We start from the raw sequence: 17,232 nt of genomic DNA, 5'->3' as shown, positions 1-17,232 counted from the left end.
CCTCCCACCACAAAAACAGTTTCTTCCCCTCTGCAGTCAACCTGACGAACTTACATTGACCCCCCCCCGAACACAAACACAAGTTATACGTTATATTAACGTACATCACCCCTGTCCCCCCTGCGTTACATTAACGCACCCACCCCCTACTGGACACTTTATTTTGGTCACTACACTGTTTGTTATTTATCTTATCTTATTTTTATTTTACCTTTTATATTCTACATATTTGTTGTCAAAACAATAGCACCTTCAGACCACAGCAAATTCCTTGTAATGTATGTTACTTAGTAATAAACAGTTTCTGATTCTGATATGCATCTTGTCACGACTTAGCAAGGCAAAAAATGAACCCACACACACGACTCAAACAAAGTACAAATATATAATAAAGAGTATTTATTTATAACAAAATATGAAGCTTGACAAAGCAAGAGATATCTACAAAGTTAACAACAGAAAATCACTCCCAAAAAGTGGAGGAACAAAACTAGGAAAAACAAGACAGTAAAGTGAACAAATTAACAAGAACACTGAAACAACTCACACAGGGACTAACAGGAAATCTTGACATGGAATTACCGCTGGTTATCATGGCACTGAGGACAAGACAAACTGCCACAAGACAAAGGGAGACGCAGACTATTTAAACATGAGGTGAGCGAACACAGGTGGAAACAATCAGGGGGACTGACAATCACAAAGGCGGGAAACACGAGGGCAGGAAGTAAAATGTTCTGAAACGAGAGGGCACACAATACTACAAAATAAAACAGGAAATGACAAGACAACATGACTAAATGAGACAAAAACGGTAACTTAACGTAAATGACGAGACATGACACATCCTGCCAAAAGTGTTTTAACAGAATGCTGGGAACATAATGAGACAAAAGTTTTGGGTGGATTGGTGATGCAAAGGCCATCAATTACAGTACAGCCCCACAGTTTCAATTTTTTCCATTCTTCCCTGGTTGTTCTCCTTGCCAAGTATAGACCTCAATATACAGCAGCAATTGAAGGACAAGTCAAAGCAACTTTCAGTATGCCGCAAAGTTTGATCAGCATTTTTCAGACTCTGTGTTCATATTCACAGATGGCTCCAAAGATCCTGTTACAGGGTGTGCAGGTGCAGCAGCTTATATCCGAGTGACTGAATCATATATTAGGAAAAGAGTGTCAGACCACTTGTCAGTATATACCTCAGAGCTATTGGCAATATTATTGGCCTTGCAGTGGATAGAAGAGAAGGAAATAAATAACACTGTTATTGCATCTGACAGCTTTGCAGCACTAACAAGCATGAGATCTGGCAGATCATCATTTAGGACAGATATTCTTAATGAAATATTTCTTTTCAATTCAATTCAATTCAATTTTATTTATATAGCGCCAAATCACAACAAAAGTCATCTCATGACACTTTACAAATAGAGCAGGTCTAGACCGACTCTTTATAATGTTATTACAGGAAGACTTCCGGATGTGCTTTGCCGTGTGAAGACGTGTGTGCGGAGGCTCCGTGTAAAAGTAGTCAAAAATATTAATATCGCCATATTTGTATCATTTTGGGGGGGCTGGACGAATAAGATTCTGTTTTGGGAGTGAACGAGTGCGTTCTCAGTGCAGTTTACGACCGAAAATGACCTCCAGATCGACTCGAACGGGCGGAGAAAAGCCGCCGGTGGTTAGCAACTTGACCTCCTCGGCTAGCAAGGGTGATATTAGCCTAACACGTGCCGACGACATGCCTCAGTGGGCTAAGGATATGATGTCCGAGATTAAAAACGGCAACGTTGAGAATACGAAATACAGGGAGGAGACAAAGACCGAGATCGTGAGGTGCAAAGAAGAAGTAGAGAAAGGAAGGAAAGAGACGAAGGCCGAGATGGAAAAATGGGCTAGGAGCGTGGAAGAGAATGCTAAAGCTCAGTTTGAGTTGCTACGTGGGGAGGTGAGGCTGATTAGCGATCATACTAGCAGTTTGGCTAATAGGATGGACGAACGGAAAAAAGAGGTGGATGAAATATTGAATGGTCAGTCTGACAGCATAACCAACATTGAGACAAAACTGAAAGAAATGGAGAAGGAGGTACTGAAGCTGAGGGGACGGAGTGAAGACCTCGAGGCACGATCACGACGCAACAACATACGTGTCGTGGGGGTAAGAGAAGGGGCCGAGACGGGCAAAAAGCCGTCAGACTTTATGGCGGGCTTGCTGAAAGACAAGTTGGGACTAGCAGTAACACCGACGCTTGATCGAGCACACCGGACACTCGGCGCGAGACGAGACGGGAACGGAGTTCCGCCGAGAGCGTTCGTCGTGAGATGTCACTACTTTACAGAGAAAGAGGAGATAATGAAGAAGGCGAGAGAAATGGAGAGAACACCGGAGGGTCGGAGCGGACAGATTCACATCTTCCCGGACTACACCCAGGAGGTAAACAGTAAGAGAGCAGCCTTCAAAGAAGCAAGAAGCCTCCTGCGGGCCTGCACGGGGATCAGATATGGGCTGCGTTACCCGGCAACCCTGGTGATTACGCCAGAAGGAGGGCAAACGAAAATCTTCGAGAGCCCAAAAGACGCCGTGGATTACATCAAGAAGAAACTGAACCCTGGGTGAAGCATATAGACTGGTTTCAGCTTGGCTAAGTAGAAATGTACACATGCTTACACTGTTGAAATGGGATGACTACTGCAAGCAGGATTTTGTTGACTAGATTTGACAATATTGACAAAGAAATATTTGTTTCAGTGTGTATTTAAGTGGGGATATGCACATGCACTCACATATATTGCTGGGTGTATGTATATATATTTTTTTTTTTCTTTGTATATAGATATATAATTCTCATCCCATCCTAGGAGCTACGGTTGCCCTGTCATATTATTGTTTTGTCTTATTCAAGGTTTAAGAATTGATTTTTCCCCCTTGGCTATTGTTGCCTACTGCCTATGGTATTGCCTTTTATTTCTATTTTTAATATTTTACATTATTTAGGATCTTGCTCTTGAGAGCTCCCTCTGTTTGTTTTTCCCATGAGGTGATTAAGTCAAAGGGGTGATGTTATACTTTTAAGGTTAGGGGGTGATATACACGGAGCCGCACACGGTAGGCTTGGTGTGTAGGAGGATGATGGACCGGTTGGCCACGAGAGAGCTCGTTAAAGAGCACTGTGTTAGCGTTCATATATGTAATGTGTTATGTGTTAGCTGTGTCTGTGTGTGTGACACCCCCCCCTCCCTCCCCAGACCCTCTCCTTTTAACCTTTTTGTTTTTGCTGCCAAATCTTCAAGGTGTGATCCGGAAAGTGGGTATCATAGGGGTGCAATGGTGATTCCGGGCTGCGGACTCCTGACATGGCACCAAACATGGATGCGAGCAGAATGGACACAAAATTGATGAGCTGGAACGTAAGGGCGATCAATAAGCCGGCTAAACGGAGTAAGATATTTTCGCATTTGAGAGACCAGGGAGCGGAGATAGTTTACTTACAGGAGACGCATTTGTTGAACAAGGACCACCTCAAGCTTTGTAGGGGGGGATTCAATCAGATTTATCACTCAAATTTCAATAGTAAGAGTCGAGGAGTGGCCATCCTTATACACAGGAATGTACAATTCGTAGAAACAACTACTATAAAAGATAAACATGGTCGATATGTTATTGTGGTTGGAAAATTATTCAATATGCCAGTGGTGTTGGCAAACATATACGCACCCAATTGGGATAATGTTCAATTTTTTAAGGACTTATTCTCATTACTGCCTAATTTGGACGCTCATAATCTGATTCTAGGGGGAGACCTAAACTGTGTCCTAGACTCAACCTTGGACCGCTCTAGCCCAACATCCAATGTATTAAGTAAATCAGCACAATGCATTAACTCTTTTTGTAAAGCATATGGTGTGTTTGATCCATGGAGATTCATAAACCCAACCTCCAGACAGTACTCCTTTTACTCCCCACCACATCAAACATATACTAGAATTGACTATTTCTTATTAGATAATAAACTGACTTCTATAGTAACAGATGTAGAATACACTGGTATAGTAATATCTGATCACAGCCCGGTCATGTTGAAACTTCACTTTCCTGAGAATACGCCACCTCAGAGAATGTGGCGCCTTAATAGCAGGCTATTGGCAGATGATGATTTTACAAAATTCATAAACTCGCAAATAGTCTTTTTCTTAGAACTTAATGATACCCCTGATATAAGTAATGGCACTCTGTGGGAATCCTTAAAAGCTTATTTACGAGGACAAATAATTTCATACAGTGCTGGTGAAAGGAAGAGAAAGATGAAACGTACCACGGAATTAATAAAAGCAATAAAAGAAGTTGACCTGGCAAATTCTATGACTCCCTCTGAGGAGCTACATAGAAAGCGGATTTTGCTCCAAACTGAATATGATGTCTTGATAAGTCAATGTGAGGAGGATCTATATCTTAGGTCAAGACAGGATCTCTATGAGCATGGTGAGCGTGCGGGTAAGCTCCTGAGCTACCAGTTGAAGCAATCAGCAGCTGCTGGCAGGATAGTACAGATAGGAGATAACCTGGGAAACAAAATTATAGATCAGAAGGGTATTAACGACCAATTTAAATCTTTTTATAAGGATCTGTATACTTCAGAAACAGATGACAAGGAATGAGTGAAAATTTTTTTTGAAAATCTGGAAATACCATCCCTAGATGACGCAGATAGGGATAGATTAGAGGGACCCATGACGGCTAGGGAGATAGAGAATGCGATTCGGAATATGAAGACAGGCAAAGCGCCGGGCCCTGATGGGTTCCCAAGTGAGTTTTATAAAACATTCGCTTCTAAACTGATACCCCTGCTTTGTGGAGTATATAGGGAGGTCCTTGATAAAAAAGCTTTGCCTCAAACAATGTCACAGGCTTTGATCTCTGTACTCCTTAAGAAAAATAAAGACCCACTTAAATGTGAATCATACCGCCCAGTGAGTCTACTTGGCTGTGATTATAAGATATTGGCCAAAATATTGGCGGCTAGGATTGAGCTTGTTATAAGTAAAATAATTCATCCTGACCAGACAGGGTTTGTTGCTGGTAGACAACTTTCCAGTAATCTCCGTCGCTTGTTTAATGTGATATACACTGCTGAAGATAACATTGAGCCTGAGATTGTGATCTCCCTGGATGCCCACAAAGCCTTTGATAGAATAGAGTATTTCTATCTGTTCACGGCCCTCGAGAGATTCGGATTCGGTCCTAAATTTCGCTCGTGGATTGAGATAATTTATGCGAACCCCCAGGCTATGGTAAGAACAAACAATATAATATCTGAACCTTTTCCTCTGTTTCGGGGGACAAGGCAGGGTTGCCCCTTGTCGCCCATGCTCTTTGATGTGGCAATTGAGCCCCTCGCAATAATGCTGAGGCATGCTGCTGAGCTCGGGGGAATACACAGGGGCACGCAAATTCATAAGTTGTCTTTATACGCTGATGACCTCCTCCTCTTCCTGTCGAATCCTGTCACGAACATCCCGGTAGCTCTTGGTATTATCGAAGACTATGGGAGGGTGTCGGGTTATAAAATTAACCTGGGAAAAAGTGTCCTTTTCCCAATTAATAAACAGGCGAGGAAACTTTCATTCCAGGCCTATCCCTTTACAACAAATAAGGATAAGTTTACCTATTTAGGTATCAATGTAACAAGGAGGTATAAAGATTTATTTAATCATAATTTTAAAGTAACATTGGATACGGCAAAATTAGATATGGAAAGGTGGTCATCCCTCCCCCTATCATTAGCAGGGAAGATAAATTCTGTTAAAATGAACATAATGCCACGGTTCCTCTATTTATTCCAGACGGTACCAATTTTCATACCGAAGTCATTTTTTAAAGAACTGAATAAATGTACATCCACCTTTATCTGGGAAAAAAAAGTCCCCCGGATAAGAAGGGAGTTCCTTGAGAGACAGAGGGAAGAGGGAGGCCTGGCCCTACCAAATTATATGCACTATTATTGGGCTGCTAATATACATAAGGTGTTGTTTTGGGTCTCAAAGTTGGATGACGATGAAACTCCAGTGTGGGTACATATGGAAAGATATGCATCTAGCCCGGTGTCCCTATGCTCCCTGGTCTGCGCTCCTCTGCCCTTAAGCAAACACCTTTACACAAACAACCCTGTTGTATGTGACTCTATCAAAATCTGGGTCCAATTCAGAACACATTTTAAAAATAGAAACGCCCTCCTGTCTGCTCCCGTCTATGGCAATCACTTATTCTCCCCGGCCCTTGGGGGAACAGCATTTAGGGAATGGTATAGAGCTGGGGTGGAATGCGTCAAAAATCTTTTTAAAGGTGGTGTTTTCATGTCTGCTGCTCAGTTGGAGAAGGAATATGGAATCCCCTCAAAGACGAATTACTTAAGATATTTTCAGGTTCGAGATTTTGTGAAAAAGACATTCGCCTCATCCCTTGAGTTGCCGCGGAGTGGATGGATAGATGGGCTGCTAGACATGAATCCAACTCTTAAAGGGACGGTTTCCACGCTCTATGTGAGCATCCAGAAGGTGGCTTCCCCATCCCTTGATATCTTACAAAGGAAGTGGGAGGAAGAGTTAGAATTGGACATATCAGATGTTGACTGGAGACGGGCAGTGGAACTAATACACTCTTCTTCTGTATGTGTTAGACATGGATTGATACAGTTTAAGGTCTTACACAGACTTCATTTCTCAAGGGACAAACTGGCAAGAATGTATCAGGGGGCTGATCCGACTTGCCCTAGATGTAAACAGGTGCCAGCCAATATAGGTCATATGTTCTGGTCCTGTCCCAAGCTGAAAGAGTTCTGGGCCAGAATTTTTAGAACTTTCTCGTCAATCTATAACAAAGATATAGAGCCCGGCCCTCTGACAGCCATCTTTGGTGTGACACCAAGGGAAGCGCCACTAACAATCTCTCAAAGGAAAACAATAGCATTCTCTTCATTGCTGGCTAGGAGATTGATCCTACTTAACTGGATAAAGGCGACACCGCCATCCCATAAACGATGGGTAGAAGAGGTGATGGCACACCTTAAATTAGAACATATTAGATTCACCTTGCAGGGCAACACTAAGAAGTACTCTACGGTCTGGCAGCCTTTTATTTCCTACTTTGAACATGAGTTCTAATTAGCCCCAACATAGATGGCAGCTTTTGACCCCCCCCCCCTCCTTCCCTTCCCTTCCCACATGGGTGATGGGTATGTCTGATGTCTGATATTAGTATGGTATGTCTTGTTACTGTTTTGTCTGTGGTTTAGACCTGTATTTGAGATGTATGTTTTGAGTCCTGCTGTCTTTTTTTTATTTTATTTTATTTTATTTTTTTTATTTTATTTATTTTTTTTTTTTGAATGGGATGTTTGTTGTTTGAACAGAAAATTCAATAAAAACACTTTGATAATAATAATAATATAATGTTATTACAGAGACCCAACAGTTCCCACCATGAGCAAGCACTTTGGCGACAATGGCAAGGAAAAACTTCCTTTTAAGAGGCAGAAACCTCAAGCAGAACCAGACTCTAGGTGGGCGGTCATCTGCTTTGACCGGTTGGGTTTGAGAAAGAGAGAGAGAGGGAGAGAGAGAGAGACATAGAGAGGGAGGGAGAAAGAGAGAGGGGGAGAGACAGACAGACAGACAGAAAGAGACAGAGAGAGAGATAGACATAAAGACACAGATAGACAGACCGACAGACGGACTAGCAGTAGAAATAGCAGCTATAATTATAATAATAATGGAAATATGACTGATGATAGTAGTTACAGCTGTAATAATAGCTGTAATAATAGCACAGTAGATCAAAATGATTATCTGATATTAGCTTGTTTACTAATACAGCTTTAGATGACAGAGATCTGATATTTAACAGTCCACACTTAATTTTCCTATTGTTTTGTCCTATAGCAGTGGTGGTCTTAATTTTTATTAGGTTTTTATTAATGACTGCTCTCCTGTTTAATTTTGATTGAATTAATTTAAGTGGTCGGGGGGGAGACACAGTCATTATGGGGTTTTGGGTGGGTAACTGCTCTAATGGAAGCGCAGAGAAGCGTGTAGGACTGCGACTCTGCATCCTGGTCTGGACTCTGGGTTGTCACGGTTTTGGTTCACTAATAAAGTCGGTCAGATTTCTAGATATGAGAGCCGCTCCATCCAAAGTGGGATGAATGCCGTCTCTCCTCATCAGACCAGGTCTCCTCCAGAAAGTCCGCCAATTATCTACGAAGCCCACATCGTTTGCTGGACACCACCTCGACAGCCAGCGGTTGAATGATGACATGCGGCTAAACATGTCATCACTGGTCAAATTGGGAAGGGGCCCAGAGAAAACTACGGAGTCCGACATAGTTTTTGCAAACGAACACACCGACTCCACGTTAATTTTAGTGACCTCCGATTGGCGTAACCGGGAGTCATTACCGCCGACGTGAATAACAATCTTACTGTATTTACGCTTATCCATGCATGCTAACAAGTACAACCTCATAGCCGTTAGCATGACTGTAGCCCGGTCTTGCTAAAACATCCTGTTTCCTTTCATATTAGATATCCAGAAATGTATTGATTGCTGACTTGTGCACTGTCAAGAAATCATCATGTACTGAGAATGTCTTTTGCAGCAAAACACTTTGATATTCTATGTGTCATTGTTATTTCTCCTCAGGTTGTATTCCATGGCCATGTTTTGAGTTGCTAGGAGAAGGAGACCCTAAAATCTGTCAGCACTATGTCCAAGCACCAAATGATGTGAAGATTGAGTTTGTACATGAGCCAAACCCCAAATATGACACAATGGTTGTCTCCTGGAAGCCCAGTTACTATGGTATGTTGATACAGATTGACAACGAAATACTCTCATCCTATATTCTAAAGCCAATTTCTGTATGCGGTTGTGATAAGGATACATAGCATGTCTTTAAATTGGGGCGAAAGTCATACAGTTGTTTGGTCAGTTTTTAAGACTGTAGCCAGTTTTGAAATTAAAATACCATGTCAGGCAGGAGTTACGTCCCCCAAATAATTTGTCATATCAGGGTTTGACATAAAGAAGATTTACTTCAGGTGACATACAGTGAATTATTTTTGAAAGGCGAAAATTATGCCTTGCATTATGAGAATGCTTCTAAGTACAGGTATGAGAGACAGCTCGTTGAATTATTCCAGGCTTTGACAGGTGACAGTATAACAGACTTTCTTGTTAAAAGTTTAATTGAGCATGCACTGAACTGGTGTAACACAAGCAGCACACACATGCATTTGACTTTGGAGTTTGTATGCAACTTAGATGATGGCTTGCCGAGTCCGTGACACTGACTTCACGCTGTCCTTTTGTGTTTGCTGCAGGCATCGCCTTCCTGCGAGGCTTTCAGGTGTCCCTCCAGGCTTTGGGAGGGTCTGGTGTTGCCTGTCAGCTCTTTCTCTTCCACCGTAACCTCTCCATCCCGGCTTCACATGCTCAAAGGGTAGGAAGGGCCCCGCTCGCTTTGGTCTGTGCTTCTTTTTCTGCCTAGAATGCCACTTTTAACGCAAATTTTTGTTAAAAGCAGTTCTCAACAACAAACAACTAAGCAATACTTTGAATATAAATACATTTACATTTTGATTACAGATTATTTCATCAGGGAGTGGATCTTAAATCTTTCCCACCCCAAAGACCAAAGACTTTCCCCTGGGAAGACACACCAGCAGCCAGTATCTTTTAGCTTCTGGACATACTCTCACATTATGACCTGGTGTTTATGAAATTATGTTATATTTTGGGTGGGATAACAGTGACATCATCCTTCAGAAAAACTGAAAATATGCCCTTATGATTTTATCAAGCTCATCAAGATCATTCAAAAGCTGTAATTATCACACGAGAGGCAACGTCACAGGAAGTCTGTTATTTAGCCTTTTGTTATGAGAATGTCCTGAAGGACTATGACACCATACACCATTGGACATGCTCACAACGGTGGGAACTCCACATGCATACATTTAAACCACATTAACACTTAATCCAATGAAAGGAACACACATTACTGTGTTTGACTTGGTAAACGATGAAAACGGTGAGGTTTCTAATAACCCTTATTTTGATAACTATAGGTTGTATGGGGCTGATTTTGTTTTTGAAACAAATCATTTTTGCTCAACCCTGTGTACACAACTCATCTGTCTAATTTTATATGTAATCTGCCAGTTTCAAAGAAGAGATATTTGCGTCACTATGTCCCACGACGATGCATTTTATGTCTGACATATTAGAAACAGATTAGTGCAATTTGCCCATTACTAGGCAACAAGTTGCTATCCACCTGCTTCATTTCGGTTTCTGTAATCAGAATCAGAATCAGAATCAGAAACTGTTTATTGCCAAGTAACATACATTACAAGGAATTTGCTGTGGTCTGAAGGTGCTATTGTTTTGATAACAAATAAGTAGAATATAAAAGCTAAAATAAGAATAAGAATAAAAATAAAAATAAAAAATAAGATAAGATAAATAACAACAGTGCAGTGACCAGAATAAAGTAAAGTGTCCAGATAAAGTGTCCAGTAGGGGGTGGGTGCGTTAATGTAACGCAGTGGGGACAGGGGTGATGTACGTTAATATAACGTATATTGTGTTAATTGTTTTACATGTAAAAACTATGTCCTATAGCATCCCTGGCTGAATGATGGTCTAACTCTTCACAAAACCTTTATAGATGACACACAGTGCTGTAGCTCCAAAACTGTGGGAACCATGAAGGTTGAAAAGCACTATATATGTGAGACCATTTGAGTCCATTTACTTTAACATCCTGATGGAATATGTCACAATAGCTTTACAATTTTCCTTGGATTATATGCTTTAGATTGAAAATGAATTAGCATTACTATCATTTATACTCAAATACCACTTTTTAACCCTTTTAACTCAACTTAATGACAATCTCTAATGGAGTCCTATAGGTGAGCATTTGAACTCACCTATAGAATATGTATATGAAATATGTATTCGCATAAAGCATTGGAAAATAGCACAAATCACACATGAAATGCAGCTTTAATCTAGCATTACTTCACTAAAGCATGCTTCACCTTACATACAAGCTTTATAATTTAACTAACAGAACCAATAATAACACAGCTTTAAGAACAGACTCATGAAATCAACAGATTATTTAAGTATTCTGGACCATACCAAAGGTCATTAACACATCCATACATGTCCTTGAGGCGTCATCATACAATAAAGAAAAGTGTGAAATTGTTAAAGTGTAGCAAGTGTTAAACCAACAAGTGACTTTTAAGAACTGCAATGCATAAACACCATATTGTTGCCTATGAAAGACAGGGATCATGTTTTAAAAAACGTGATATCTATTTAATGGTAAATGTTTCATGAAAGAACCACAAGTTAGTACCAGAGCTACAGGCTGCAATGACCACTCTGTACTAGTATTCTGGTACTCTGGGAGGCAAATCTGACCATAACCAAGTCCAAGTCTCATATCCAAATCTGCATATGCTCAAATCAAATCATCCTACAAAAAAGTAAGTAAAAAGTTCAAATTCAATCAAAAACACACAACGTCACATCACATAAAATGGCAACTCGACTCAACAATTCTTTGGGGAAAGTGTTGATAAACATATGTCAGCTGGGATTGGCTGTAGCCCCCCTGTGACTCTCAAGGATAAGTGGGTATAGCAAATAGATGGATGAATATATATAATATATAACAGCAATATATATGAGACTTTGTATGAGAAAGCCGTTCTATTTAACCACTAATAAAGAATATGTCAAAAACTCTTATCTCAGCTTATCAGATAAGTGTGCAGTGTGTTTGAAGTCATAATTGCCACTGAATTCTGCAGGTGTACAAGTCAGACCCTTTCCCCGGCCTCTCCCTTGGGTCCCAGTATGCTGTTACCGTCATGGCTCTGCCAGTGCCTGAGGAGTGGGAGAGGTTCTACCACAGCAAGATCTTTTCCACACGCTGTAAGACTACTTTAAGCTCTAGACTAGATATTATCTCATAAAGCACACACACACACACACACACACAGTTTCAGTGAACTTTGTGGTTGCTTCAGGGTAACCTTCAAAATCTAAATCCCTCCTTCTCTTGGCTTATTTACTGTACATATAATGACATCTCCTGCTCTGTCCCCAGAAAGCTCTCTGCTCTCTAAACTTTGCCCTTTTCATCATATATCTTTCAGTAAGACTATTGTCAAAACAATGGTGAATTTATAGTAATATGCGCTGGTTTTGCAGCATGTGCAGAGAAGAACGGTCTTGAGCAGTGCAAAAAAGGTGAGAATTTCTCATAGTTCCCAAATAAAGTCTGGTATAACAATAAATGTTTTCCTTCTTCGGTAATGCTTCAATTTACAGGTCCACAAATTTCATGGAAAGTAGGTGATAATTAGCAAGTTACGTATTTGAAATTTCTTTGAAATTATCCCCAAATTACCCCTAAATGTGTCCAAAATTACTGCAAAATTATTTAAGAATTATATTGTGCTCTTTCCTAATAAGCAGTTGCGGTTCGATTTTTCACAAAAGTTAAACTTGCTGAAAATCTATCAATCCATGAATAAATGCTGCAGCTCTTCAATAACCAAGAAATTCCTGCGTTTTGCTTCCCAGCTGTTGGGTAAAAGTGAAGGGGGTTAGCCCTGAAGTCGATCTGCCCAGGAGGAAAACAAAGTCTTCCCTGTGCTACCGACAAGGGTCTGGAAGCTAGCACAGGAGCTTTGGCCCTGCAGGAGGAGAAGGTTTTCAAGTCCGGGGTGGGGGGACCCAGTGGGGGAGTGGCGCCGGAATGGGCACCAGAACCGGAGACAGATGAGATGGCAACGGAACAGGGTTTAGCTAGTAGGAACTATCTAGATATCAGTTAACTTCGTATTACTTTCCTTGAAATGTATGTATGCATGTAATTATCACCTACTTATCATGAAATTTGCGGACCTGTAAAATGAAGCGTTACCGTTTCTTCTTATGATCAGCTTGACATCATGTCAATATTTTATGGTCTGGTTGTAGACTGGTATCCCAAATATATTGAGGTCCAACATGAAGGGACTGCCATCATAGTGACCTTTAACCTGGCTCCCCCGAACCTGGGCATCAGAAGCTACTTCTCACTGTGTTACGCAAACGGCATAATGAAATACACAGACATAACACCTGTGAGTTGTTTCAACTTCTGCAGCTTTATATTTTGCCAATGCCTTGCTTCTATTATGTGTATTACGGAACTATTTGATAATTAAGTGAACTGAATACTTGTATTTAATTTCCTTAGAATTCCACCAACAACAAAACTCATCACAGCTATCAGCTGAATGGCCTTCAAGAAGGAACCAATTACACTTGTGAGGTAAAATAAAAGTGGATTATAACTATTCTATCCTTAACACTGATTGCATAATATATAAAACTACAACTGTTTTCAACCTAATCTCAGGGGCTTTGTGTTTAATAAATTATATTGAAATACCAGTCTCAAAAAATATGTATTATATGGACTATCTATATATTTTATGCATTAATTTTCAACCATCGGCATTTAGCATTTAGCCAGATATTTCCCCTCAAGAGCTGGTGGAGAGCAAAACAGAGATAAAAGGAGAGTGAATATTGGACTTGCATTCATCATCACAACCCCAAATTAATGCTAATGTTGCTCCATGTCTTCTGGATAAATAGGCTGTTAGCCAACACAGTCGATATATCAACTTTATAAGGTGATGTGTCAGTGTTTTGTTTACAGCTTGTTGCGCTGCCCCCAAGTGGCCCCCAAAAGAAGTTTATTTTGTCAATCTACAAGGTCAAGAATGAACTGTCATGCTCAACATTTCTTGTTTCACAGATTGCAGCTAACGAAGTGGATGCAGTGAGGAAAACATTCAGTGTTCAAGTCATGCACATTCAAAAAGGTGGGGGAGGTTGTTTTATTGCTGCTGATCCACACAATCACTATGCATCATAGTAGGTGCTATGCAAACCTCTCTTTTCATTTTGTTGTGGAGATATAAGTGATATAATATTTAAGTGTCTGTTGGACCATGAATACAGTCTGTGTATATTTAATACATGTGTGATCAATCCCATCAGTCTTTCATCCCTTTAAGTAATACTTTGGAATTTGGGGAAATATTCTTATTATGCTTTCAGTCTTTATGCTAAACTAAAATAATCTACTCCCAGCTCTAGCTCCATAATTAGCACACAGGCATGACAGTGGTATCAATCATCTCATTTTAACTCTCGGCAGTAATTAGTAACGCATTTTCCAAAATGTCAAACTACTTCTTTAAGGTCTGTCACTGAATTATCATGTAATCACAACTCCCCACTCCTCAGAAGGTGCCTTGCAACTCTCTGTCACTCTCTCCTGGGCTTTGATGCTTCCACTGGGCCTGGCTGTGGTAGCCATACTTGTAGTCTTACTGGCTGCTCTCACCAGGAGGAGGCCCAAGCTGCAGATGAAGAAACTTGACATAAAACCAGGTGCGAAGACAAACCAAATACTTCATGTAAAATCACTGCTTGCATTTCATGAAAGCTAATCAAAATAAGTCATGATAATAATCCATTTTACACCATTTGACAGAGAACCTTTCTTGTACCTCTGTTCTGTCTTTTCCATTACTGGCATGATGTGAAATACAACCAGATTTCTTATTTTCATCCATTCAGATGTTATCAAGCAGCATCAAGAAAGCGGGACTCAGGAGGAAGTGATGGCATTGCCCAGAAACAGGCTGACCCCTCCTCGTCTTCTGATTTGCTACAGCAGTTATGATGGGCCCGCTCATGTCAAAGCTGTCATGCAGTTAGGGGCCTTCATACAACAACACATGGCCACTCAGGTAGTGGACATGACATGTCGTGGCTCTAATGCCTTTTCCTACAGGTGTGCTGATTCAGTGGAATCGGACAGGCAGAAACAAATTATGAATACATCCATCCATTCATTTTCTACTGCTTATCCGGGGCCGGGCACGCGGTGGCAGCAGGCTAACCAAGGTGGTCCAGACATCCCTCTCCCTAGCAATGTTTTCTAGGGAGATCTCGAGGCGTTCCCAGGCCAGATGAGATATGTAATCCCTCCAACGTGTTCTGGGTCTAACCCGGGGTCTCCTACCAGTTGGACATGTCCAGAAATCCTCCAAAGGAAGGCGCTCAGGATTCATCCTGATCAGATGCCCGAACCACCTCAACTGGCTCCTTTCGATGCAAAGGAGCAGCGGCTCTACTCCGAGCTCCCTTCGGATCCCTTTTGAGGTCCTCCCCCTATCTCTAAGGCTGACCCCAGCCACCTTGATGAGGAAACTCATTTCGGTCGCTTGTATACCCAATCTCATTCTTTCGGTCCTTACCCAAAGCTCATGACCATAGCTAGGGGTTGGAAGGTAGATCGAGTGGTAAATCAAAAGCTTTGCCTTCCGGCTTAGCTCCCTCTTCACCACAACAGTTCAATACAACACCTGCATTAGTGCTGACACCGCATCAATCCGCTGGTCGATCTCACGCTCTATTTTACTCTCACTTGTGAACAAGACCCCGAGATACTTGAACTCCCTGCTTGAGGCAGTAACTCAGATTGCTCAGGCAGGGAGCAATCCACCTTTTTCCAGGAGAGAACCATGTCCTCGGACTTGGAGATGCTGACTCTCATCACGACCACTTTGCACTCGGCTGCAAACCGCCCCAGTGCATGCTGTGGGTCACAATCTGATGAAGCCAACAGAGCCACATCATCTGCAGAGAGCAGAGAAGCAATTCTGAAGTCCCCAAACCAAACACTCTCCTCTCCCGGCTGTGCCTTGAGATCCTGTCCATGAATATCACAAACAGAATCTGTGACAAGGGACACCCATCGAAAACGTATTTGACTTTTGTGCAGAATATACAGATACAGCTTGCACTATATATATATATATATACAGTATATATATATATATATATACACATATACATATAAGGACCAGGTGGCTTGTAGCAACGGCCCCGATGACCCCATACTCCCACAGTACCCCTCACAGGACCCCCCGGGGACACGGTCATAAGCCTTCTCCAAGTCCACAAAACACATGTAGACTGGATGGGAAACCCCACCCCCCACCCCAGTAAGCCCCCAAGGGTCCACTGTCCACAAGGCTAGGACGGAAATACAAAAAAGGATAACTGTCATCTTACAAAGCTAATTATTATATTGACAATTTCTGTGTTTCAATCTTTTCTTTAATATGAAATAGGGGTGTGTAAAATGTGTTATTAGAACACTTTGTCGTGACAGTGTTCTCCTTTGTTCTTCCCAGGTGTGCTTGGACCTGTGGGACTCTCTGAGCGTGGCTGAGGAGGGCAGTATGGCCTGGCACTGCCGTCAGATCCGGGAGAGCGACTTTATCTTGGTGATCTGTTCTTGGGGCTTCAATCGCAGACCTAAGCCAGAGCCAGAGGGTGACAACAAAGATGAGGCAGACAGAGGGCTGGACTTTGGGTCCAACGCCTTCAGCTCTGATGTAGCCATCAGACTTGTCGGAGAGGAGGTGGGACGAGCCAAAGCCAGGGGCCAGGACATGTCCAAATACATGGCGGCCATTTTTGAGTACTCTGAGGAAACAGACATTCCCACTGAGCTGAGGCTGGTATCTCACTACACGCTGACAAGTGACTTACCGCTGCTCTTCTCCCACCTCCATGGAGTGGCTCTGCATAGGCCGGGGGGTTACCTGAAGATAAACTACATCTCAGAGGAGGGCTTTTCTAAGTCACCAGCCGGAGCAGCTCTGCAGTTAGCAATCTACGAGGCTGGGATGGCAATGAGGGCAAAAAGGTATCACTCTGTGGAGGGAGGGAACTAAACACTAAAAAAAGCAATCCAATACGCCCTAACTTAATGGTGGTCCTCAGCCCAGTATAGGAGAATAGTTGGCTTACATAGCCAGACCTATCTCCACACTTCGGAGAAAGGTCTAGCTCAACCCATTATCATTCTGGGACAGGAGAAAAAAACGCTCTGGCTTGTTTGTATTTCTTTAAACCAATCACAATCGTCTTGGACAGCGCTAAGCCCAGGATGCAGTGACTGTGCCCTTGCAAAACGGTAACACGCAGACTGAAATAGTTGGCCAATGGCAGTCTTATCCCAACAGCCTACATCCGGTGAGTCAGACTACCTGAAGATAGACACTGATGAT

General features: G+C 41.9%; 1 protein-coding gene across 1 annotated transcript; it reads left to right on the top strand.

Annotated features, from left to right (window-relative positions):
- Nucleotides 1–2,206: 2,206 nt before the first annotated feature.
- Nucleotides 2,207–17,232, top strand: LOC139299197 (interleukin-17 receptor D-like). Its single transcript, XM_070922099.1, has 11 exons — nt 2,207–2,447; nt 8,702–8,860; nt 9,382–9,500; nt 11,890–12,013; nt 12,293–12,331; nt 13,067–13,212; nt 13,329–13,403; nt 13,896–13,962; nt 14,390–14,536; nt 14,726–14,898; nt 16,351–17,232. Exons 1-11 carry the CDS (start codon nt 2,207–2,209, stop codon nt 16,894–16,896), a joined length of 1,836 nt encoding a protein of 611 aa, XP_070778200.1. The 3' UTR covers nt 16,897–17,232.

Source organism: Enoplosus armatus, chromosome 16 (genome assembly GCF_043641665.1).
Source record: "Enoplosus armatus isolate fEnoArm2 chromosome 16, fEnoArm2.hap1, whole genome shotgun sequence".
NCBI lineage: Eukaryota > Metazoa > Chordata > Actinopteri > Centrarchiformes > Enoplosidae > Enoplosus > Enoplosus armatus.
Note: the sequence above shows the minus strand (reverse complement) of the source record. Positions and strands in the feature narration are given on the sequence as shown.

Bases quoted from the DNA above. Each gene is read 5' to 3' on its own strand.
- LOC139299197 (XM_070922099.1), top strand. From the start codon at position 2,207: ATGGCGGGCTTGCTGAAAGACAAGTTGGGACTAGCAGTAACACCGACG. The intron at 8,861-9,381 runs GTATGTTGATAC...TGTTTGCTGCAG, and splicing joins CTGGAAGCCCAGTTACTATG to GCATCGCCTTCCTGCGAGGC. The intron at 13,213-13,328 runs GTGAGTTGTTTC...TAATTTCCTTAG, and splicing joins AATACACAGACATAACACCT to AATTCCACCAACAACAAAAC.